Below are 26,219 nucleotides of genomic sequence, written 5' to 3' on the forward strand. Positions count from 1 at the left end.
TCTGATCCTCATCCTGCCTTATTTCAAGTGTCTTGTCTTTAGGTTCATTAATTCTGTCTTCTGCCAGCTCCAATCAGCTGTTGAAGTCTTCTGGGAATTTTTCACGTTAGTTATTGTCTTGAACTCCAGTAGTTCTGTTTGGTTCCTTTAACAATTTTCTATCTCTTCATTAAGATTCCCACGTTGTGCATTCATTTTTTTTCCTGATACCACCCCCCTCTTTTTTTTTTCAAAAACAATAGGAATTTATTGTCTCACAGACTGGAAGCTAGAAGGCCTGTATCAAGGTATTGAGAGGTCAGGTTTGTGCTGAAGTTTGTGGCATCCTGGTGATGGCACTGTCTCTGTCTCCATCACATGGCAGTCTGCCTCTTTCTGTCTACTTTGGTTTCTTCTGAGTCTAATTTCCTTTGCTTTTAAGACTTCAGTCATACTGTGCCCAGTCTCATTCTGTTTGGTTGCATGAGATATAATTAACTAATTATATCTTCAAAGGTCCTGTTTACAAATGGGTTCACACTGTCAGCACCAGAGGTATGTCTTTATGGGGGATGTGACACAATCTTCCAACAGAAGCCTTTTTGTCCTCGCCTCTTCCCCCTAATTTTCACAAGATGCTGCCATAGCTCCAAACATTTCAGCTTCCAAAGACTAAGAGAAAAAATTTCCCTTCCCTGTATCCATTTAAAAATTTTTTTTTAAATCTGAAATATAGCATATACACCATAAAACAATAAATTTCCAAACAAATTTTAACAAGTAATTATAGAACAGACTTTAAAGTTTGGTGTAGGTCACAGTTCCGTGGTTTTTGTTTTTTCTTCTAGCTGAAAAAAAAAATCAATATAATGATTCAGCAGTCATACTGATTTGTTAAATCCTATCTTCTCTGTTACACTCGTCCTTCTTTCTTTTTTATTTTTTGTGAAAAATAACGTACAAAAAAACAACAAATTTCATAGTACATCACAACAATTAGTTGAAGAACAGATTTCAGATTTTGTTAGGGGTTACATACAATTCGACAATTTTAGGTTTTTAATTCTAGCTGCTCTAAGGTACTGGAGCCTATCCTTTAATTTCCCTGTATTTTCATTCATCGCCTTGAGTATTTTTTTTTCCTTGCTGAATTTATTTATTAGCTCAAGTAACTTTTCTGTAGACTTCTCAGGATCTTCCAAGTATAGTATCATGTCATCTGCAAATAACGAAAGTTTTGCTTTTTCATCCTGCCTGATTGTTCTAGCTAGAACTTGTAGCACAATGACAGTGGATATCCTTGTCTTGTTCCTGATCTTAGGGGGAAAGCTTTCAGGCTCTCTTGCCATTGAACACGATGTTGGCTATCAGTTTTTCATACATTCCCTTTATCATATTCAGGTAACAACCTCTGATTCTTTTTTTTTTTTTACTATTATTACTATTTTTATTTTTTTCTCTATATTAACATTCTGTATCTTTTTCTGTTGTTTTGCTAGTTCTTTTCCTAAATCGATGCAAATGTACTAAGAAATGATGATCATGCATCTATGTGATGATGTTAAGAATTACTGATTGCATATGTACAACCTCTGATTCTTATCTCTTGCAGTGTTTTTATCAGAAGAGGATGTTGAATTTTGTCCAATGCTTTTTCAGCATCAATTGAGATGATCATGTGATTTTTCCCTTTCTATTTGTTAATGTGCTGTATTACATTAATTGATTTTCTTGTGTTGACCCATCCTTGCATTCCTGGTATAAACCCCACTTGCTGTGGTGTATAATTCTTTTAATGTATTACTGGATTTGATTTGCTGATATTTTCTTGAGAATTTTTGAATCTATGTTCATTAGGGAGATTGGCCTGTAGTTTTCCTTTCTTACAGCATCTTTACCCAGTTTTGGTATTAAAATGGTATTAGCTTCATAAAATGAGTTAGGTAGAGTTCCTTTTTCCTCAATTTTTTGGAAAAGTTTGAGCAGGATTGGTGTGTGTTCTTTTTGGAATGTTTGACAAAATTCCCCTGTGAAGCCATCTGGCCCTGTTCTTTTCTTTGTAGGAAAATTTTTGATGACTGATTGAATCTCTTTACTTGTCATTGGTGTGTTGAGATCTTCTATTTCTTCCTGAGTCAGTGTAGCTTGTTTGTATGTTTCCAGGAGTCTGTCCATTTCATCTAAGTTATCTAGTTTTTTGGCATATAGTTGTTCATGGTATCCTCTTATGATTTCTTTTATTTCTTCAGGGTCTGTGGTAACACACCCATTCTCATTTCTGCTTTTCTTTATTTGCATCTTCTCTTTTTCCTTTGTCAGTCTTGCTAGTGGCCCATCAATTTTATTGATTTTCTCAAAAAACCAACTGTTGCTTTTATTGATTCTCTCTATGTTCTTTTGTTCTCCCATTCATTTAACTCTGTTTTAATCTTTGTTATTTCTCTTCTATTTGCTTTGGGTTAGTTTGCTGTTCTTTCTCAAGTTCCTCCAGGTGAGCTATTAAGTCCTCGATTTTTGCTCATTCTTTTTTTTTTTTTAATATAGCCATTTAGGGCAATAAATTTCCCTCCCAGCAGAGCCGTTGGGAGTTCTGATAAGTTGTATTCTCATTTTCACTCGTCTCCAGATGGCTACTGATTTCTCTAGCAATTTCTTCTTTGACACACTGGTTGTTGAAGATTGTGTTATTTAATCTTCGTGTACTTGTGAATGTTCTCATTCTTTGGTGGTTATAGATATCCAGCTTCATTCCATTGTGAACAGAGAAAGTGCTTTGAATAATTTCAATGTTTTATAACCTATAAAGATATGTTTTGTGTCCAAGCATATGGTCTATCCTGGAGAATGTTCCATAAGCACTAGAGAAGAATGTATATCCTTATGTTTTGGGTTGCAATGACCTATATATGTCTGTTAGGTCTAATTCATTTATCAAGTTGTTTAACTTCTCTGTTTCCTTGTTGGTCTTCTCTCTGGTTGTTCTATCTATAGAGGAGAGTGGTGTATTGAAGTCTCCTACTATTATTGTTGAAACAACTACCACTTCCTTCAGTTTTGCCAATGTCTGTCTCATGTACTTTGGAGGTACATTTATGATTGTTATATCTTCTTGGTGAATTGTCCCTTTAATTAATATACAGTGTCCTTCTTGTCTCTTATGATGTCTTTATATTTAAAGTTTGTTTTGTTCAATATTAGTGCAAGCTACTCTTGCTTTCTTTTGGTTACAACTTGCGTGGAAAATCTTTTTCCATCCTTTCACTTTCAATGTATTTGTATCCTTGTGTCTAAGATGAGTCTCTTGTAAGTAGCATATAGGTGGATTATATTTAACCCATTCTGCCAATCTGCATCTTTTAACTGATAAGTTTAGTCCGTTAACATTCAAAGTTATTACTGAAAAGGCATTTCTTGAATCCATCATCTTAACTTTTTTATTTGTTAGATATTCTTTTCCCTCTTTCTCTTTTTATCCCTTAAGTTACCCTTACTGGTACTCTTCAATTCTATGCCCTCCTCCAGAAATCCTTCTCCTGTCTTTTTGTTTTTTCAACTGGCAGAACTCCCTTTAATATTTCTTGTAGAGCTGGTCTCTTGTTGACAAATTCTTTCAGGATTTCTTCATCTGTGAAAATTTTAATCTCTCCATCAGTTTTGAAGGACAATTTGGATGGGTATAGAATTCTTTGCTGGAACTCTTTCTCTTTTGGGATCTTAAATATATCATACCACTGCCTTCTCATGGTGCCAGTTGAGTAGTCTGAACTCAGTCTTATTTGGTTTCCCTTGTATGTAGTAGATTTTTTTTCTCTTGCCACTTTCAGAATTCTCTGCTTCTCTTCAACATTTGACAGGCTGATTAGTATGTGTCTTGAGAAAGCCTATTTAGATTTATTTTGTTTGAAGTTCGTTGGGCTTCTTTGACTTGTATATTTATGTCCTTTATGAGGGTTGGGAAATTTTCCCACATTATAACTTCAACTACTCTTCCTGGTCCTTTACAGCTGTTCTCCTTCTGATACACCAATGATTCATTTATTTTTGTGCTTTGTTTTGTCTATCATTTCTCTGAGATCCAATTCAAGTTTTTCCATCTTTTTTTTTCCATTTGCTGTTTTGAGTGTTTGAAATCAGTTATCTTCTATATCACTTATTTTTTCTTCTCTCTCTTCAAATCTGCTGTTGTGTGCCTCTAGTATATTTTATTTGGTCAACAAGAGTCTTTAGTCTCTGTGCTATCTGCTATTTTCCTATTTATTCTTTCAAATATCCTTTTTGTGCTCTTCTACTGTCTTCTTGATTTCCTCTATGACACTAGCCATCCCATTTATTTTATTAAGTAGAGTTATATGAACATCTTTGATTAGTTGTTCCAATGTCTGTCTCCCCTTGTGCTTTAATTTGGTCATTAGGCTGGACTCTATCTGTCTGCATTGTGATATGCTTAGTGATCTTCTGTTCTTTTCATCGCATGTATGTATCTTGATAGATTTACTCTGGGAGTTGATTTCCTTTAATAGTCTAAAACCTTGTGTTTGTGGGGTGGATTTGTAGCAGGATGCAGAGTACGGGGCGGGGCACAATAGTGTAGCGATATATGCGACACAGAAATAGGTGCAGGTTAGGGATGTTTTGCTGTGTTTGTGAATGTGGGTGCCCAGTGGCCAAGGAGGATGTAGCCGTGCATGTGCACAGGCCTGGGGGTCGTAACTGGTGTGCAGTGGTCTAGGGCATGGGGCCCTTTATGTGCATGTACAGAGCTATGGCAGCAGGTTGGCATATTGCCTTCACGGTCTGGGGGCAGATGTGACCCGACTGCGCAGGTCAGCGCTTTCCCAGAGCTGGAAAGTGTTATTCTCCTTGAGCATTTTTAAGATTTTTTTTTTTTTGTCTTTGTTCGGGATGTCCATACTCTGGTCTCATTCATTGGTTTTTCTGAACTTCCATCCTCATCCTTTGGATAGGCCATCATTTCTTATTTGTCTTGTGCCTTTTTGTTGCACACTGTACATTTTAATTTTTAAAAGTCTTTATTATTCCCTGAGATGTATGTTTCCTGATTTTGTGATCAGTTAGTGGTAGTACAGAGATTTTCTGGAGCTCCAACCCTCCTACCAGAAGGTCTGCTCAAGGCAAATGTAGAGTACAGGGTCCTACCTGTCCCTTTCTAGGCCTATGTCTTGTCCTAGGCTTGTGCTTGTTAGCTGTTTTAGAGTTCACCTGTTGATAGAAGTTTGAATACCCCCTTTATTTTCCAAGAGACAGACCTCTCTCTCCTGTTTGTTGATGCAGGCAAGCCTTTGCCTCAGGCTTTGCCTCTATGTCTTACACTCCTTTCTTTCCCTCAAATGGCTTTCACCTGCAGGGTGAATTCTGGAAGGTGGGGGGTGGGGCATGCTGGAACTCTAGAAGAGTTTCCCAAGTCAATCTTTCCCAACTGAAACAGGGCCAGGAACACATGAATGGGGCATGACTGGCTCCAAACTACTCTGGGGAGCAGGAAGGATACCAGAAGCTTCTTCCAGAGCTCCCAATAATTGAGCTTTTTTCACATCCCAGCAATTGCAGCCCTTGAGCTTGTCCCTTGCAGCCCTAAGGAAGCATAGTATCTTTAAGTCTTCCCCACCATTGCCTTTGTCTGGGGTGGCTTGAAACAATGAAAAAATGGCTGTCCCTAATCCAGGAGTTTTGATGCTGCTTATCAAAAGCCATGTTCGCCAATCAGCTGGCCCTACCCCTTGTCTTGGGGAAGAGGATTTTTCATGTTTCTTTCTGTCATCAGGGAGCTTGCAGGTCACTAGACCATATGGAGGCCTGCTGCAAGACTAAGGGATGGGTGCTTGTAAGTGCCTCATAGAGAGAGAAATGTTAGTTCTTACTGTAATTTACAAGCTTCTTTCTCCAGCTCTTTCCTGGATGCTGTATTCTGACCTCCAAAGTTTCAAAATGGTTATTTCAGACAGCTCTTTTCTGTTTAATCGTTGTTCTGGTGGAAGGACTGAAACTTGTGGCTTCCTTTGCCATCTCCCCATAATCCTTGAATCTGTTTAATTTCTCTTTTGTGTTTTACTATCTTTTCATTGATTACAATGTATTACCTCTATCTCATTGAACATAGTTAGAGTTACTGTCTGATAATTCCAAGATCTATGTCATTAAGTTTAACTTCTGTTGATTATCTTTTCCTTTGGAACAGGCCCCTTTTCTTGGTACTCTGTGGATCAACTAATTTTGGATTGTGTCCTGAGCATTACGAATATTTTTAGATTCTGGTATGTTCCTCTGGACAGTGTTGATCCTTTTATTTTAACAGGAAATAATGTTAGAGACAAACTGAAAACCCTCCCTTGTAACAGCTCAAATGTCATTTCAGTTCTTTGGGCTACTTTTTTTTAAATCTTCCACCTCTGTCTCCATGTTATTCAAATCAAACTAAGGTTTAGGGAGATATTCAGGCAGAATTAATATACAGAATGTGGAGATTCCCTTCTGTTTTTTTTTCTTTTTTGGAATTCCTGCTTCCCTCTTTCACTTCCTGGTTCCTTGGGTCAGAAAGATAGCAGACTTTCTATGGGAGTTTGTGTCACCCTGCACTGCACTGTGATTTTAGCCTGCCCACAGGTCAAAACCACCAAGTATGGGAAACTTACTCTGTGTTGGTTGCTTCCTCTAAATTTTGACTTCTCTCCAAAATATGCCTGCCTTCATTCACTTTCCAAAGCCCTCAAGTAATTGTGTTTTGTATCTTGCCTAGAGTTTAGAGTTATTATCTATGAAAAAATAAGTATGCTGGGAGTTTACTCCTCCATACTATAAGTGGAACTTACAAAACCAAAGTAATAAAATAATTCTATTTTTGGATAGAATAATTATGAGGATCATGCATGTCTGATGTTTCTAAGGATCATGTTTTTGGCACACTAGTTTTAAGAGAAGCAGGAATATCCCTCTATTTGTCCATTCATAACTCACCACCTTACTATCTCAAGTTTATTTCCTTATCATGATTCAGATCTTCTAATAAGTAGACTGATAAAGTGATGGGTAGCAAACCCATAGATCCAAATCAGTGGTTTTCAAAATTTTTATTTATTTTTAAAATTTTTTATTAATAAAAAAATTACAAGAAAAATGCAAACATCTATAATATAAGCTCATTCTGTTCTACATATATAATCAGTAATTCACAATGTCATCACATAATTGCTATTTCACCATCATGATCATTTCTTAGAACATTTGCATCAATTCAGAAAAAGAAATAAAAAGACAACAGAAAAATAAAACAAAAACAGAAAAAGAAAAAAGAATTTTACATACCATACCCTTTACCCCTCCCTTTCACTGATCACTAGCATTTCAAACTGAATTTATTTTAACATTTGTTCCCCCTATTATTTATTTTTATTCCATATGTTCTACTTGTCTGTTGACAAGGTAGATAAAAGGAGCATCAGACACAAGGTTTTCACAATCACACAGTCACATTGTGAAAGCTCTATCATTATGGTTTTCAAATTTTGACCCACCAACCTGTACCAGTCCATGAACTGTTTGCTATCAGTTCATGATTAGATAAGGTCAGAAACTTTTATGCAAATTTTATAATTTTATACATTAATCTACTAAAAATATGGCCTTGCATTTTGTAAGCCTTCGTTTTTAAAAAATTCCATTTTTCTAGTAATTAGTTTTTCTTATATTTTAAAAAAGTACTGGTTGGTGACATTTTAGAAATTAAAAGCAAAACAAAACAAAATAGTTTGAGAAATATTGGCCCAGATTACAAGTAAGAAAATTACTTTTTTAGGTAGGCTTCAAGTTAACCATTTAATGGGACAATAAAGTCTAAACATTTTTTTTCTGCAGTTTTATTGATATATAGTCACCTATCATATAATCTATCAAAGTATACAGTTAATGGTTCATAGTATCATCACATTAGACTGTAATTTGAGTGTAGCAACAGTTTCTGCATGACTTAGGATAGGCTGAAATGTTCTTTTAAAAGATGAGAAAAATAAGGTGCAGAAAGTCTTAATCAAGTCCTAATCAAGTTGATTTCTCTTTCTCTGATTTCTCTTGGGTATATGCTATATGGCATAGCAGCCAATACATAAAAAAAGGAATCCTAAATTTAACTTTCAGCTGAGATTAAAGTATACTTTGCTTGATTTTCACTCTCAGAATTTACTGTTTTACCACTTAAGTTAGAAATAAAGCAATGAAAGAATAAGTGATTATAGCAATAGACCCATTTACTGAGCATACTATGCAACAGACTCTGTGGAGAGATAAATGACCTGTTATGTAGGTATCTTTATCCCTGTTTTAGAGACAAGAAAACTGAGAAGCAGTTTCATCAAAGTCATAGAGCAAGAAAGTGACAGAACCAGGATTCTAGTGCAGATTTGTCTGGTTCTATACCGTTGCCTGTTAATCACTAGACAGACCCATATACAAATTATACTATTTGGAAGATGGCTTCAAAGGCTCTATTAACAATGAACTGGGGAGGAGATTTTTCAAAGGTTCATCAGTCTTCATACTTATTGGGAAATCTAAGCCAAAGTATCAGGTGATAATGAGTCAGTATTTCAGAAGGCAGGTAAAGAAGGGGATGAAATAAGCAAATTCTTTTATGAATCATTACAGATATTTGTGTTTAAGTATTTCTTTCTGACTACCTTATTGATTTGCCTATCAGAGGAGTACAGCTATGGTTTCACTGAAAATCACAGAAATAAAAATGATTGATTGCCAATCTATCCCTACCAAGCTGGATAATGCGAGAGAAAGAATAAGCCTTTACACTTAAGGACATATTCATTAATAGGTACTCTATTTTATGGTGAGCACAACTATGCTAAGTTGTTCTGGGAATGTACTTGCATGTTACTATTTCACTGGTCCTATACACTTTAAGGATTTTCTTAAAAACATCAATTGTTCAGTGAAAATTAAATCTAGCTTAAACCACTACAATAATTCTGTTTATCCTGAGAAAGGGTTTTGAAAGGATTCATTGTCTAATATTTTACAGAAGTAACGTTTGCATAATTTTACACCCTGTACATGAGGTGACTGGGATTCAGTCTCAATCAGAGAATTCCTTCATGGTGTTGTTTCTACGTCCTTCCTGTGTCTTCCGTAACAGAAAATTAACTGCCAAAGCTTTTTCCCTTTAACCCAATTCTTACTCTCTTATCATGGGTCTAACTCCCTACCCTCCCTTCCCGCTCTGCATGGGAATTTGAGAGGGCAGGGAAAGATCACTAAAAATTTGCCCTCTAACACCTCTGCATTTGGTAGTATGTATGTCTAATTCTTTTTGCACATTTACTAATTTCCTCTTCAATAGCTCTTTGCATGGATAATGGATTAATGAGAAAGTGCTTTCTCTCTACAGATACTTCCAGACCACACAAATCTTCCAGTTCAAGTCACAGTAGGACTGAAAGTTTGAGCTTTTTCTCTGGTTGCTCTTCACCAATGCTGGGCCAGGAGGAAATATACCTGTGGCTTTTTCCATTACCCTTCCTCTACAAACTGCTTCTTACATCTCTGCTACCATTCTTTTATCAAAACAGCAGCCATTTATCAAGGTTCTGTTTGAAATTATGTATGTTAGTCCATTCCATCCTAATGCAAATGAAAAATTAATATTTAACAAATTATGATGACTGAAATCATTATATAGATGCCTTTTTTTACTTTCTAGTATAACGCAGAATAACCAAAAGGAAATACCTGAAACTACTGAAACCCACTGAAGTGCAAACTGTAAAAATCTCATGACTGGCCCAGCTAGTACTTCCTTATCCTGTTTTACAACTTTAGTCTTATGATTACAAAGACAACCAACCCCCTAATGGCAGAACTTGAGTCAGCCCAGAAACTGTTGACTAAAATGTAGTTATTTTTATTATAATGACTATTCTAGCTTAGTTCCACTCCTTTACATCTGTAAATTGTAATTACTTATGCTATTATTGTAATGCCCTGAGCTTCTTAGACTGGGGGAAACAGATTGGGAAGCCAATAGGTTAGATGCTCTCCTTACTTTGCATAGCAATAAACTTTCTCCTTTTGAAACCCAGGTGTCAGAACCCCGCCTTTAACGGGTACCATTAACAAACCTATTAAGTAGGTACTAAAAATAGCTAAAAATATTAAGTAGGTACTAAAAGTAGGTGCTGTGTGCTAAACAATGTTTTAAACACCTTACACTTAACTAATATCTGTGAGGCTATTCTTCCTATTTTACATATTAAGGAAGCTGATGACCATCATACAATGGGTTACAATGCCGATAACTGGCAGAGTCAGGATTTGAACCCATGTCTAAGTGGCTCTAAAGCAGCCCTCACATAATTCATCCTCACCCTAAATAATTATTTTCGGCCCCATATTTGGTAATCTTTCTTCCTCCTTTCTCTTATCTGCATCCTAAGTATCCCTACAGTCTCTTTCTCCCTCTCTGTTCCTCCATGTCCTTTCTGTCCTTTCATCCTACTGCTTGTCCTTCATTTTTCCATCGTGTCCTCTCTTTCTCCTTGACTCCCCACCCCCATTCCTGTCTCAATCATCCCCGCACTCTCAGATCCCTATCTCCTTCTTTCTCTCTTATTCCCCTCTCATATTCCTAGGTTCCCGTTCTTTCGGAGTCCACAACCCACCCGCCTCACGGGACTCTCACCACAGGAGCCTTCGCCTCCGTTTCACAGACCCTGAGGCCGAGAGCGGACAAGCAGTGACCCTAACACGTGCCGGGCGGCGTCTAAGAAGCGCTGCGGGGTCCGCCAACTCCCCGGCAACCCCCGAGCGCGGTGCAGTCTGGGGGAACATGGCCGCTTCCGGTCTCGCTCCTGGACCGGCGCTCGCCTAACTGCGGTCCTTGCCCGGCATACTCCGCCCTCTGCTCCTCCTGCTCGGCCACCGCGGAGGTCGCTTCAGCGTCTCTCTGCCGCTGCCCTCGTCGCGCCATGGAAAAGAGCTCGAGTTGCGAGAGTCTTGGCTCCCAGCTAGCGGCCGCTATGCGGCCGCCCAGCGTGGACTCCCTGTCCAGGTAACCCGGCCGCCCCCGGACTCCACCTCGCTTTTCATCCGAGGGGGATGGAGAGGGTCTGGGGACCCGCCGGATGGTGCCGCAACTCTCAGATTCCAGCTCCTGAATCTTGCGCCTGAATTTCTTTCCTGGGACTTGGGAACCACTTCTCCTCCAGTTCTGGGCCAGAGAGGCTGGGAAAAAGGTTAAAATTCGCTGCATCTTTATCGGCCCCTCAACCTTTCGTTATTCCGATCTAGTTTTATCCCGCGGAAAAGTAGCTCCAGCTTATTCTTTTCCTTTCACTTACTCTTTCTCATATCCTTTTTTTGGGTAGCCCTCCCCCCATTCTTTTTTTTTTTGTTGTTGTTATTCTCATTTCCTCCCTTCCTTTTTCATTCTTTACCACTCTGCAATCCCATCGTCTAGTATTTTCGTCCATCCTTTATTTCTTTCGTTTTTAGTTTCTTGTTCAACCTTTCCTCTTGTTCCTTTTACATACTTATTTCTTTCACTCTTTTCTCTTCTCTTTGATTTTCTTCTCTTCCCAACTTTGTTTAAATGTGCTTCTATTTTCTAAATCCCTGAAAGTCAGTATCGAGGAATCAGTTCTTATTCCCGAGTGATTGATTTAAAAACGTAAATCGAGTTTTCTTCCTTCTGGATTACCGGTTCTCCAGATTATTTCTCATGTACCAGGCAGGATTTTTATCCTGGAATTTTGGGGAGAAGTTTAGTATATGCAGTTCTGCAGAAATCTTTTATGAATACTAGGTAGACGCATTTTGGATGCAATCTTTTTCTTTGACTTTAAAATAGTGATTTGAAGTTTTAAGAGGTAATAGAAGCCTTGTAATTGTTATGCAGCTATCAGGCTCGTTTCCACTGAAAAGTAGTTTATTTGTTATATGGCTATTAGATACTGAGCTGCCATGTGGAAAAACACAGTTTTAGTTTTTTTCCTTTGAATAAAGTGAAGTTGCTCTGTTTTGAAATCCGGTTTGGACTCTGCTAAATGTGAGCGATGCTGCCATTTTTTTTTTTCCTTATGGATATTAGGTACCTCCATGAGGAATCACTGGTTGAGCCCATCGTTCTAAATTAGATTCTCTTGGTAAGCAATCATAGCCCCCTGCCCACGTTTTTTTTTTTCTGAGTCCTTAACAAGTACACTGCAATTGTTGGTTTAATTGTGTTCTCTGTTAGGCTATAAGCTACACGAAGGCAAGGACCCTTAATCATTTTCATATCTTGCACTTAATGTACTACACCTACAGGTCATAGGTGCACAAGAAATGTTTTTTGAATTTGTAGATTGAATTATCCAGGAGAGAACAATTTATTTTTGCCTTTGGTTATTTGGAAATATATGTATTTCAAGTTTGTTTGTTTTTTTTGTATGTTATATGGTGGGGTCACATTTCTTTATTTTTCCATGTGAGTGTCCCATTATTACAGCACCATTTGTTGAATTTTGTTTTTTGGTTTTTGGGAGAGTGCATGGGCTGAGAATCAAACCTGGGTCTCCCACATGGCAGGCAGAATTCTACCACTGAACTACCCTTGTACCCCCTCAAGTATTTTTTTTTTTAATTCTTTGTTTATTGCCATGAAATTTAGAAAGCCTAGGATTTACATGCTGAGCTGTAGGATCCTTCACTTAGAAAACAAGGTGGAAAATTATAATTTTCTGGGTAAGTTATAAATGACAACTATGGTTCAGAATAGAGTATGAAGAAAACAAATGAGGTAACCAGTGATCTCATCCGAGAGAGAGAGAGCCCTTAGAACCACAGGAGGCAGTCTAGTATGTTAGAACTGAATTACGGGAAATCAGGAGGCTCAGGCTCTAAAGTCCCTGACTCACCTAGCTGTGTGGCTTGTATCATTTCACCTTTCTAGTCTACAGTTTTCTTATCTCTTAAAATAAAGGTGTTGATCTAGAATATCTGTAAGACTAGATATTCTACCATTCTTTATCTTAATGACAATGCTTATTGAGATGAATACATTCTTTTTTTTTTTTTTTTTTTTGCTTTTACCCTATAATGAACATTTATTGATTGAACGAATGGAGCAGGATGAATGCATTCGTATCAATTACTAAGTTATTTCTTTTACAAATAATCTTTATTGTAGATTTTTGAATTGACAGTCAATAGGTGTTATCCATTATTATTACACACTAATATACCTATCTGATTTTGCTACTTTAACATGTGTCTTTTCTAAAAAAAAGAGAAAGCCTAGAACTTTTAGGTAGAACTTATTTATGTATTTTAACTTCCTTATGAAAAATTATGTTACTGACATATGAATTTGAGAAAATTCACACTTTCTGAAATAATGTTGACTATAGTAAACTGGTCTCATTCTCTCTGGACAAAATTGTAAGTATAAACCCCTATTTTCCATTGGGGAGTGCCAGCTTTCCTTACTTTTCTCTGAAAGGTAGAAAAATAATGTTTATTAAATGTATACTGTATAGATGTCATCCTGCTGAATCTTTTCATAGCTTTTATTTAATTATCATACTTGTTTTTGGCAATCTTTAGTTAATGCTGTAGAATAACTGCATCATATGCACTACTTAGAAAGTCTCCTAAGCATCTAGCAGGGTTGAGAATCATGGTTCTAATGTCTGTTTTAAGTGTCTTTAGATTGTTTCTACTTTTGTTTTGTTAGCCTATGAAAAAGCATAATATAAATGTTTGAACTGTATTGTCTGAGCCTTTTGTAGAAATGCCATCCTTAAATTGTAGTTTATTTTTATGCTTTGTGTTTTTATGCAGATGCTCAATTATGAGACTACCTTAAGAATTTGGTATCTCTTGCAAAGTAATGGTTAATAATACTGTTCAATATGTCACAGAATGTCTTTTTTTAAATGCAGTTTCATTGAGATATTTTCGCATACCATATAATCCATCCAAAGTATACAGTCACTGGCTCACAGTATCATCACATAGTTGTGCATTCATCAACACAGTCAATTTTAGAACATTTTCATGACACCAAAAAATAAAAATGAAAACCTGAAACAGTTCTGCAGTGAGACTTGTAAAAATAATTCAGTTTGGCAAACTGATAATCTGATTATATTCCAAAACTTTGTTATTGATGTAAGTATGACTTATATAGGATATAGATAAAGCAGTACTGTAGGCTAGATATGACAGCTATGGTAAGCCTGAGCCTCAAAACTGTATAAGAAAAAGAAATTAAAAAACAACTGTAGTAAGTTGTACAACAGAATTTGGTCCTGTATTGGTACTGTTATGCCTTCTTTGTCTGGTTTTTCCATTATTCAGTTTTAATGTTCTACTTGAGTGGATTTCATTGGTCACTTTTGACTATGCATGATCAAGTGCTAAGATACCTTGTGGCTAATAGGTGTCAGTGAATATTTGAATAAAGGAATGTTGAGTAAATGTTTATCACTTTATTTGTTGTTTTCATTCAAAATATTAAAAAGGGTTTTCCTCTACTGAATTTGGCTTGACCGGTCAGAATCTCCAGATTCAAGCTGATTATTCTTACTTTAAACCTCTTAACATGCATAGCTGATTTTACTGGCTGCACTGTCTTTTCTGGGTCCACTTCTCTGTGTATCTTAAAGATATCATGTCCCCTTCACCTACCTGGTTTTCCAGCTGCTGCTCTTAATTACTTTGGCCCCCTTCTCTCTGACATCTTGCCATTCATTTTATTTAATGTGTATTTCTTTCATTCTTCGTATATACTCATGCTGTAATTATTACAAATCACTTGTTTGTCCCAAATAATTTTGGCTTTACCAGTTGATTTCTAGTCCATGAATTTATTAGCATCTTATATTTATATTTAGCGCATGTAAAAAAAAAAGTCAAAGAGAGATCCACCTAGTCAAGTGAAGTAGTCCCCAACCAACTGCACTTTTAAAACATTTTTTTATTGTGAAATATAATGTATACAAAAAAGTAATAATTTTCAAAGTACAATTTTACAAATAGAACAGATTTAGAAGGTTGGTATTGGGTTACAATTCTACCATTTCAGGTGTTTCCTTCTAGTGTTCCAAGACACTAGAGACTAAAAGATAGTATAATCTTTTAGTATAATGATTTAGCACTTATACTCATTTGTTAAATCCTATTTTCTCTGTTATGACTCCTCTTTCTGTTTTGATCCTTCTCCCAATCTTTAGGGGTATTTGGACTATGCCCATTCTAACTTTTTAATGTTGAAAAGGGGTGTTGCAATATAGGATGGGGGATGGAACTAGTTGATATTCTAGAAGAGGCTGGCCCTTCTGGGTGTCAGGACTTATCTGGCCTAGGAACCCTCTGGAGGTTTCTGGGAAGTAAACTTAGTATGTGAAACTTTTGTAGAATCTCAGAGCTCAGGGTGTCCTTTGGGTTAACAGAAATGATGCTGGTTGGGGTTTGGCAAGCCATGGCAGTTAGCAATATCTAGCTGAAGCCTTCAATAAGAGTAGCCTCCAGAATAACCTCTCCACTCTTTGAACTCTCTTAGCCACTGTAACAAGGTCCCCGGTTTTGTTACACCAACCAATTGCATTTTAAAACTACATGTTTTCTTCAGATTATAATCATTTGAAAACAGCAAGTCCTACATTTCTGTTTCCATGATTTTTTAAAATGCGATTTTTTTGTGATATTGTCATACATCATATAATCCATCCAAAGTATGCAACCATGGCTCACGGTATGATCACATGGTTGTACATTCATCACCACAGTCAATTTTAGAACATTTTTATTACTCCCAAAACAAACAAAAAATCCCAAAACAAAAACTTCATAACATCCTATACCCCTTCCCCCACCCCCCATTATTAACCCCTAGCATTGGTTTGGTACATTTGTTACTGTTGATGAAAGAGTAATATTACTCTTAACTCTTGTCCATACTTTGTAATAGGTGCATTTCCCCCCATATACCACTCTATTATTAATTCCTTGTAATAGTGGCATACATCTGTTCTAAATCATAAAATAACTTTTTAATATCTGTACTGTTAATCACAGTCATCATCTACCACAGGGTTCACTCTGCTGTACATTCCCATGTTTTAACCTCTAGCTTTCCTCCAATGACATACATGGCTTTGAACTTCCCTTTTCAACCATGATCACACATGTAATTAAGTGCTGTTAATTACACTCATCATAATGTGCTACCGTTACCTCTATCCATTTCCAAATATTTAAATTTAACCTCGTTAAAAATTCTGCACATATTAATCTGCCACTTCCCATTCTCTAGCTTCATTCTGTCTCCTGGTAAGCTATATTCTAGGTTTGTCTCTATGAGTTTACACATATAATTAGTTCATATTAGTGAGATCATACAATATTTGTCCCTTTGTGTCAGGCTTACTTCATTCAACGTAATGTTCTCTGTTCATCCATATTGTTGTATGCTTCAGAACTTCATTCCTTCTTACTGCTGAATAATATTCCATTGTGTGTGTGTGTGTATATATATATATATATATATATATATATACACACACCACATTTTCTTTATCCATTCGTTGATTGATGGATGCTTGGGTTGTTTCCGTTTTTTAGCAGTTTTGAATAATGCCTCTATGAACATCGGTGCGCAGAATGTCTGTTTGTATACCTGCTTTCAGTTCTGTATATCTAATAGCAGGATTGCCAGATCATATCACAGCTCTATACTTAGCTTCCTGAGGAACCACCAAACTGTATTCCACAGTGACAGTACCATTTTACATTCCCACTGCTACTGAATGTGTGTTCCTATTTCTCCATGTCTTCTCCAATCCTTGTAGTTTCCTGTTCGTTTAATAGTGGCCATTCTAGTAGGTATGAAATATCTCATTGTGGTTTTGATTTGCATTTCCCTTACAGCTAGTGAAGATGAGCATCTTTTCATGGTCTTTATAGTCATTTGTATTTCCTTTTGGAAAAATGTCTATTCATGTCTTTTGTCCGTTCTTTTAATTGGGGCCTCTTTGTCTTTTTACTGAGTTGCAGGATTTGTTTATATGCTCTGGGTATCAAACCCGTATCAGATATGTGATTTCCAAATATTTTCTCCCTTTGAATCAGCCACCTTTTCACCCTTTTGTCAAAGTTCTTTGAAGCACAGAAGAATTCAGTTTTGAGAGTTTCCATGATATTTTTATGATACTCATAGCCAGAAGAGGTCAAAGAGTTTCCAGGATTTCTAAAACACATTTTGTTGTAAGGTCTCATCTCTGGTTTTAGCCTCAAAGTCACTGTGAGATATGTCGGTAGGAAATGTGTACTTTAGGTTGTTTTTTCCAGTAGCAGTGTTGGATTTATGTCCTTTCAAACATTCTTACCCATTCCCCTTGTGACTCTTGGCATGTTTTCTGAGGCATCTAGCCAAAATTTTTGATACAAGTTATAGATGTGAAACAAAGTGAAGCTGTTGAGGCTTCAGTCTTGGCTCTATTAGCATCTTACTTCAGATATTGAATATTGATGGACTAAAAATTGGTTATCTTTAATACCATTATTCCCGGACCCTACAAGAACTTTCAGTTCTGTTAGACAAGATAACATTATTGTGAACTAATATATAATTATTGTCTGTATTTTTCAGGAGAAACGTTTGAACAGGTTAATTACTAATCAGAGGTATTCATATTAGTATAGAAGCTGAGATTGGGTCCTGTATACATTTTCTGCTTTCCTCCTTATGCTGTCATCGTTGGTTCTCAGATGAGCAGCATTAGCATGCCTTGGGAATTTTTAAAATGCAAATTCTCAGGCACTGTGATGTATGCTTAAGTTTGAGAACCACTGCCTTGGATCTTTTCCTTATTGATGCCTAATGATGCCATCAGTGGTTATTTGAAATGTTCTAAGTTAAGTAAGATTGTCTTTGTTAGCGCTATTATAAGCCTATTTTTCATAGTGTTTTGTAGTGGAGGATATAAGTCATCTCTTACAGATTTATTATTTCTGATTTCCCAGAAATTTTCTGAAGCCTTTTCTTTTTTCCACCATGAGTAACAGATCAAAAATACATGTTTTATGTATGGAATATATGTATGTGAAGATTTATCAATAAAAATATTTTTTTAAAAATCAATACATGATTTAGACTTTTTCTTAGTAATGGAGCTAGGCAAGATCCATGAGAGGTAACATTAATTTTTTAAAAAGTACTATAAAGAAGAAATTTCAGGACGCAATCAACTGAACCAATTAAGTCTTGATTATGCCCAAAGGAAGGAAATACCTGGATACAGATGTCTAGAGAGCAGTATGTTTATTTTGGAAAGCTGCCAAGTTAATATTATTGTATTGAAATCACTAGGGCCAAGGGTTACATATGACTCAGGATTTGATGAGTGGAAATCCTCCAGATTTTAGTGAGAAATATTTTCCTTTTTAAAGGAAATTAGTTTTGACTATAGAACATATCTCTGTGCCTACTGTAATGTTAGTTAGATTGGTGGATAAATTAAAAACTGTGATAATCAAGGATAAGGAGTGATTTTTATAAGCCGGCACTCCATAGGAAATCAGTTTAAAAATGAAGCTATGAAAACAAATAGTTGTCACAAGGTTATTAAAATAAAAGGGACTATGGAAGATGCCCTGTTTTAAAAAAATTTTTAATTAATTAATCTTAACACACATTTCATACATGGTGTACAATTAGTGACTCACAATATCCTCACATAGCTGTGCATTAATCACCATGATCACCTTTTAAAACATTTGCATCACTTTAGAAAAAGAACTAAAAAGAAAAAAGAAAAACTCATACATCCACACCTTACCCCACCCTCTCATTGACTACTAGTATTTCCATCTCCCCAATTTATTTTAACCTTTGACTCCCCGAATATTTGTTTATTTCCCAACAATATTTTATACTCATCTGTCCATACCCTAGATAAAAGGAGCATCAGACACAAGGTTTTCACAATTACAGTCACATTGTAAAGGCTATATCGTTATACAGTTGTCTTCAAGAATAAAGGCTGCTGGAACACAGCTTAATAGTGCAGGTACTTCCCTCTAACCACTCCAATATACCATATACTAAAAAGGGATATCTGTGTAATGCATAAGAATAGCCTCCAGGATAACCTCGCGACTCTGTTTGAAATCTCTCAGCCACTGAAACTTTGTTTTGTCTCATTTCTCTCTTCCCCCCTTTTGGTCAAAAAGCTTTCTCAGTCCCTTAATGCTGGGTCCCAGCTCATCTCAGGTTTTCTGTCCCACATTTCCAGGGAGATTTACACCCCTGGGTGTTATGTGGGGCAAGGCAGTAAATTCAACTGCCAAGTTGGCCTATAGAGAGACGCCACATCTGAGCAACAAAAGAGATTTTGTGGGGGTGACTCTTAGGCCTAATTTTAAGTAAACTTAGTCTGTCCTTTGCAGGAATAAGTTACATGGGGGCAAACCCCAAGATTGAGGGGTCAGCCTATTAATTTGGTTGTCTCCATTGCTTGCAAGAATATCAGAAATTCATGCTCACTTTGGCAGCACATGTACTAAAATTGGAATGATACAGAGAAGATTAGCATGGTCCGTGCACAAGGATGACACGCAAATTTGTGAAGCGTTCCATATTTTAAAAAAAGAAAAAAAAAAAGAATAGCAGAAATTCTCCAAATGGGAAGTTATATATTTCCTTCTTTCTCCCCAGTTCCATAAGGGGACATTGCAAATACTTGTTTATTCACTGCCCAGATTACTCTGGGACATATCAGGGCATCATATTAACTAGACAAAGCAACAAAGTCTCGTGCCCTATTCAAGATTCCATGTATTTATGCTGTTCAACTAAACTGACCATACAAGTTAAATTAGGAAATATACAACCCAAAATATAAATTTCGCACCAAATAAACATCTCTCCCCTAGGTCTCACACAGAAGTTGAAGTTTTAAAATATGGACGCTATTATCCTTTACCCTGTATTCTGATTTACCTTAGTCCTATCCAGATCACCTTCACTCATATCTCTTCTTGAAGTCTGATCCCTTTTTCAACTTTTTAAACAGTTACTGTTATGGGGTACTTTTGACTTTCATAGCTTCAGAGTTCTGGCTCTGAGTCTCATGTGTCACATAAATACCAGAAGTCTGGAAACAATCAGGTTATATGCAACAGCTCGGTATCTCAGAATTTAGAAATAGCAGTTACAACCCCTGAATATATGTGACTGCTGTAAGAACTTACAATCTAGGACCCTTTACAATAGGCTCCAACCTGATAACCCATGCTCTCTGCTTCAGTTCACTGGGTTTTTATGTTATGTGTTAGTCCGTATGAGTGAGACATGATAATATTTTTGTTTCTGACGTTTCATTCAACAGGCAGTCCTTAAAGTTCTTTCACCTAGTTGCATGCCTCACAACTTCATTCCTTCCTGTAGCCGCTCAGTAGTCTGTTGTATGTACACACCATAGTTCCCCCTTCCATTCCTCAGTCATTGTACCCTTAGCCCGCCTCTATCCATTGTGGGTTGTGAAAACTGCCGCAGTAAACACCAGTTTGCAAATGTCCAGTCATGTCTCCACACTTAGTTCCTCTAGGTATATTCTGAGCCACGGGGTTTCAGGATCATATGGCAACCCTACCCCTAGCCTCCTGTGGAACCCCACATTGCCCTCCAAGGGGCTGCACATCTTAGTCTCCCCACTGATGATAAATAGGTATGTCTCTTTCTCTGCATTTTCTCCGGCACTTATTTCTTTCTGTTTGTTTTTAAACAGTTTTATTCACTCATGATACAGGCCTACCTAAGTGTACTGTAATCTTTGCCACCATATCTATCTGAAGACTTTTTCTTTTTTTCCCCACAAAGAATCCATATCCCTTCCCAGTGCCCCCCGCCTGTTGACATTTAGTTTTGCCCTAATGCCTTTGTTACATTCAGTGGAAGCATATTACAGTGTTATTGTTGACTATAGACTCTAGCTTGCATTGATTGTACTTTTTCCTATATACCATCTATTTTCAACACTCTGCAATGTCGACATTATTTGTTAGGAGATGCCCTCTTAATGAAAATAACCTCAATTCCTGTTCCTATAGCTTTATTGCAGAATGAATTGTGCTTATCCCTCTTAATGTGTTTCTATATATATTTACCAATATTATTGTCATGATAGACCATTAATGAGCAAGCTTCATAATTCTTTCCCAACCCAAGTAAATAGGCCACATGGGCAGTAATCACTGATAAATTTTCCTTCTTTCAAAACTCTTCTGAGAGTATTTTATATGATTGACTCTTAGACTCTTTAAATATTTTTTTGTCTAGATTAAATAAGGGCAGATACCATGTCTGAAAATAAGACAAAATAACTTAAAATTTTAAAAATTTATATACTTCCAAAAATCTAAATCCTGATATTTGAAAGACCTTTCCTTCTCTTTTATTTTATTTTTTAAACTTAGGGCTTAGATTAAACATAACAGAAAATCTAAACTGTCAGTGGCTAAAATAGGAGATAATTTTATTTTACCCCACAAAAATTCCAGAGGTATGGTGGAACTGATGTACTGAGGCCATAGACTCTTTCTAACTTAAGGTCTCTTCCTTTCTGAAAATTACCTTATGAACCAAAATTGCTGTTGAATCTCTAGTTATCACATATTCATTTCAGTCAAAAAGAAGGAGGAATGGAAAAGGACATACCTCCTCTTTTTAAAGGAAATTTTTTTAGAATCATATATAATTTTTTAGCTTACATCCAGGTGGCCAGAACATAGTACTATGGCCATACTAGCCACAGTGAAAGCTGGGATGTGTAGTCTCTCCTGGTAGGTATTGTACCGTGATAAAAATGAGGAGTTTTGTCACTGAGGAATAAAGAGAGAATGGGAACTGGAAACAATTGGTAACTTCTCCCATGGAATACAAAGAAATCATTTAAAAGGGAGTAAAAAAATTTCCAGTTAAAGTCAGCAAACTTTATGTATGCCTGAGATACTCTTAGATTTTCAGTCAACAAATAGAAAATACACTGAAAAAAAAGAGGTAATGTAGCAGACCAGAAAAGAGAATTGTATCTTGAAATACTGTTGACTCTAATTTTTAAAATTGTTTTTTGTTTTTTGCATGTTATCTTAGGCCACATTTCAATAATCTAATTCGGGACCATAAAATGAAAATGGTACATTTAAAAATTAAAATTAAAAAAAAAAAAGCTCATTCAATAAAGGGCAAATAGAAATCAGATGAAGAATTGTTCAACTGTGCAATTTCATTTCTTATTTCATTTGAAGAGCTCAAGGAATTGGATGATAAAGTAGCTGTAGTGATAATGATGGCCTTCCTATACTGTCTATTCTTCTCTAGTTTGGAGTACATTTTTAAGACAAATATCTAGGTATTTTATCTCATTCCTCCCCCACCTCCGCTCCCCGGAATGTTGCATCAGGTTCTGCTTAGGTATTTTCTCTCATTACTGTGGTCTCCTTAGGGGAAACAAAGCAGGTCATTTTAGGCCAGGCTAGTTTATGACTGCTTTTGTCAATATTTTGCGTGGGTTTTTATATCCTTGCCCTAAAATTTTCATTGACATATGCATTCTTGTACTCAGCTAACTTAACTACTGGTATTTTAGGCATAAAATTTCAAACTTAAGTAGTTTAACCATTTGGGTTTGAGTAGATGAGGGTAGATAAGCCTCCTCTGGATTAATGGAGCTTTTATTCATTGGGCTCAGGGAATTTAATAGGCATGAGCCAAAAATATATCCATTTCTCTTTCCAACAGAATTTAATGATAGCAGCATGTGAACAGTTGTTCAAGTAGGGTTTTGTCAACAGGTTGTGCATTAGCAAAAGGGTAATGATAATTTTGGCTGATGGTGGGCTGGTGATTATAAGCGTTAATTTTCTTGAGCTGAGCCAAGATGTCCAGCAAAGTCAAATAAAATTTCATATAATATTGATGTCTTCTGTTACTGATATTGGACAATATTCTTCCATTATAATCTATAAACTATCTAGAAATATAAACACCTGAGATAAGAATGAATATCAGATATATCAGGGTCCTGTACTGGAGTTCTGCTTTCCAAGTGGTAGGCAGTTTTGAAATTATAAACTAACAGTGTTAATAATAACAATTTTATAAATAGCATTTCATATTTAGTGAGTGTTTTCTATGTACTAATAAGATGCTTAATCCCACATGTGCATTTTCTTATGTAATCCTTATCACAGCCATGTAAAGTGGACAGTATTATTGTTTCCATTTTACAGACAAGGAATCTAAGAATGGAGAGCGTAATTTCACTTTTGAATCCAAGTCTGTTTGACTTCAGAGTCTATATGAAAAGAACTGATTATGCCTAAAAATCTGGCACCCTAGGTCCAGACCAAAGCAGTCCTAGTACAGGTTGATCGGGTGGTAGGGACAAGAACATGAATTTCCTGGACTAGCTGCCCTCCTAAGCTGGAGAAGGCTAAGAAAGATAATATATTAGTAAATTGAGAATGTCTGTATATGGAGATAATTTTCTTTAACTTTGAATGTTTTTCTGAAAGAAGGAAGTATGTTTTTATTTTTTTCTTTGCCTTAACAATTAAGAGGGTAGTATAATTTTTATTTAAGAGAACAGTTTTACATTTTGAAGAGCAGATGAATTATGAAGTAAGTAAATTTCATGCCATGCCCTCCACCCCCTTACCTCCCCCCCGTTGGCTTTACAGAATAATTTAGAATAATTTATTGTAGGATTCCTTAAATATCTGAATTCCCCTAAGTTCCTTTGTGTTTGTTTACAGTTAATGTGTTAAGAGCCATTGACATTTGAAGATCATCAGAAGTGAAGATAAAACATCTCAAAAATTATAATGTAAGTGAATGGGAAAATGGAAATAAAAAATGGACAAAAGTTAATATTATCAACAGTATTTCTGGAATCCATATATTATTCCAAATGAAATTTAAGTATATTAATAATCAGTCACTTCAAACTTCATTCCTACTTTCAAGTCCCAATTCTTAAAATTCTGTGTTCTCGTCTACCTGGAAATAGCAGTCACTAAGTTTTATTCATCTCGTAATTTACTATTAGAATTCTTTTAGCTTCCACTTACCATTTTTTCCCTTTTCCGCCTTTGTATTTTGCAATTTGGCTTGGGAAGAGGGTGACAAGTGACCATTGTGCATTTAAAATCATATAGAGGCTTAAGGTCTTCACTTTCCAGCTGCTGATGTTCATTATATACATTAGCCAGTTTTAATTTAACTACCGTTTTGTGTGTCTCGTTTGTATGCTCCTTCTTTCCTCCTCTTATCCCCTCCTCCCTTCTTTACCTCCCTATCTACCTCCCTTCCTTCTTTTAAATATTTGTTCAGCATCATCTCCACCCTGCACATTATGCTAGATCCAGAATTCCTAAGAGTTTGGTTCTGAGACTGGCTATATCATCTTTTTTATACTGTTAGGGGCATTGGAGATCATCTAATTAGTGTTTCTCAACTATGGCTAAGAACCACTTCAGTCACTTGTGGTGCTTGGTGAAAATTTAGCTTTGTAGGTCCCAGCCCAGACATTCTAAATCACTGGGAGTAGGCATAAGAATCTAAACTAAAAGTTTAAGAACCATTGATCTAGATGCTTCTTTTTAGATTCTAGATAGCTCCATAAGTTTACACATGAGGAAACAGACCTAGAGAAGTTTAGTAGCTTACCCTAAAACACAGCAAGTATTAGAAGGCCAGGAAAGGTTGCTTTTGTTTCCTCCAAAGTCACAGAGCTATTTAGTACAGGAGCTGGTCTCCTAACTCATTTCTAGACTTTACCAAGTCACTTCATGATTTTTGTTGGGCTGGACAGCTTCACTGTGTTTCATGTCTGTAGACCCCTGTCCTGACATCACACATAAAATCATACCCAATCCCAATCCATTACAGCTCCTGGGAAAAAATATTTAAAAGCGCATATGGGTTATAGCATGAAAAGCGTGTACTGTTTCTTCATCTGTAGTCAGATATGTGACTGATTCTGATTTTTGAAATCACTTGCAGGCTAGAGGGGAAACTAGTGACTCAGGCAGAGGGGAAAAAAAATGTTTGTTTTTGTACCCACAGCTCTCTCCCTATCTGAAATTTAAGTTTTATGATTCAGAAAGGTAGGATCTGGTTTTGTTTTTGAATTATTATAGTTAGGATATTATTTTACAAATGGTAGGTACTTGATAAACTCTACTGTGAACAGTTTACTATTAAAAGTTTCAGTTTTCCTTTGGTTTTTGTGAAGTGTACTTTTAGGTGTGGTTTTATTTACTTTGTACAGAATCTGCTTTATATACTGAGCAAGAAGGCTTAAATAGTTATTTTACATTAATAGTACTATATAGTGATAATTGACATTACCGTATCACTGAAGGACTGAGATTCTAAAGTATTTTCAGAGCTAAAAGAGTTTGAATTAATTTTAGTATGATTTTAATATTATGTATATTTTATATTGTATTACACATATTATATTGATGGTTAATGAATTATAACTATATTATTAAATGTAGCTATCCTCATTTATTTGAAATATTGTTCAGTTCTCAAATTACTAGTACATTTGACCATAAGATGCCATTACCCAATTTTTCTGGATATTTTGGGCCACATTTTAATTTTAAGAATAAAATAAATAACATCTTTAAATAGCATATTCATTTCTCATAAGCTTATTTTATTTTGTAATTGATAGTTTTCTTTTTATTAAATGCTTTTTTGTTCTTGTTGTAACCATTGACTTAGAATCATCAAAATAATAGCTCTAGTAAGGAATCTTATCTATTAGGTAATCTAGATAAGACTACGTTGGGGCACTGAGGTTCAGGAACTTGGCTGTAGGTGGAAGTTTTAGGAATGTTAACAAACAGAAATGTTAAACTTGTGAACAAACAGAATGATATTTATTATAATTATATGATATGTGTGAAATGCTTTGAAAACTGTAAAGTGCCATACCAATGTAAAATTTTTTATTGCTACTATGATAAGTCCATTGAGGTTCCTTATGATTTAATTGAAAATGTTTACTATGGTTTAATTTAAAATCAGAAAAAAATACATGTGCTTGCCACTTGGTCTGTTGCCTCATTTTTTATGCTCAGGTATTATGGAAGTTTCTAAGGGCTTGGTAATAAAATATATGCAGATTACCTAAATTTCTCTTTGACTGTGCTGGTTCATATTG

At 36.0% G+C, this 26,219-nt stretch overlaps 1 protein-coding gene, 1 long non-coding RNA gene and 1 other non-coding gene across 6 annotated transcripts in view; 2 read left to right on the forward strand and 1 right to left on the reverse strand.

Moving 5' to 3' along the window:
• Window positions 1-10,787, reverse strand: part of LOC143644339 (uncharacterized) — a 43,028-nt gene extending 32,241 nt beyond the window's left edge. For both annotated transcript variants that reach the window (XR_013156634.1, XR_013156633.1), the window contains exon 1: window positions 10,679-10,787. This is a non-coding gene — a long non-coding RNA (uncharacterized LOC143644339). The remainder of the gene's footprint in view (window positions 1-10,678) is intronic.
• Window positions 10,788-10,800: 13 nt separating this feature from the next.
• MTMR2 (myotubularin related protein 2) overlaps window positions 10,801-26,219 on the forward strand; it is a 156,766-nt gene continuing 141,347 nt past the window's right edge. Inside the window, exons 1-2 of one of the 3 annotated variants that reach the window (XM_077113192.1) lie at window positions 10,802-11,047; window positions 23,797-23,867. Coding sequence is in view for 2 of the 3 variants with exons in the window: in XM_077113191.1 (XP_076969306.1) it covers window positions 10,965-11,047 (83 nt within the window). In the remaining variant the exon portion in view is untranslated. Of the gene's footprint in view, window positions 11,048-23,796; window positions 23,868-26,219 lie in introns of all 3 variants that reach the window. The other 2 variants (XM_077113191.1, XM_077113190.1) reach the window with 2 other exon arrangements.
• LOC143645318 (U6 spliceosomal RNA) lies at window positions 19,518-19,624 on the forward strand. Its single transcript, XR_013157042.1, has one exon. It is a non-coding gene; the product is annotated as a U6 spliceosomal RNA (small nuclear RNA).

This window comes from Tamandua tetradactyla, chromosome 8 (assembly GCF_023851605.1).
Source record: "Tamandua tetradactyla isolate mTamTet1 chromosome 8, mTamTet1.pri, whole genome shotgun sequence".
NCBI classification, from domain to species: Eukaryota; Metazoa; Chordata; class Mammalia; order Pilosa; family Myrmecophagidae; genus Tamandua; species Tamandua tetradactyla.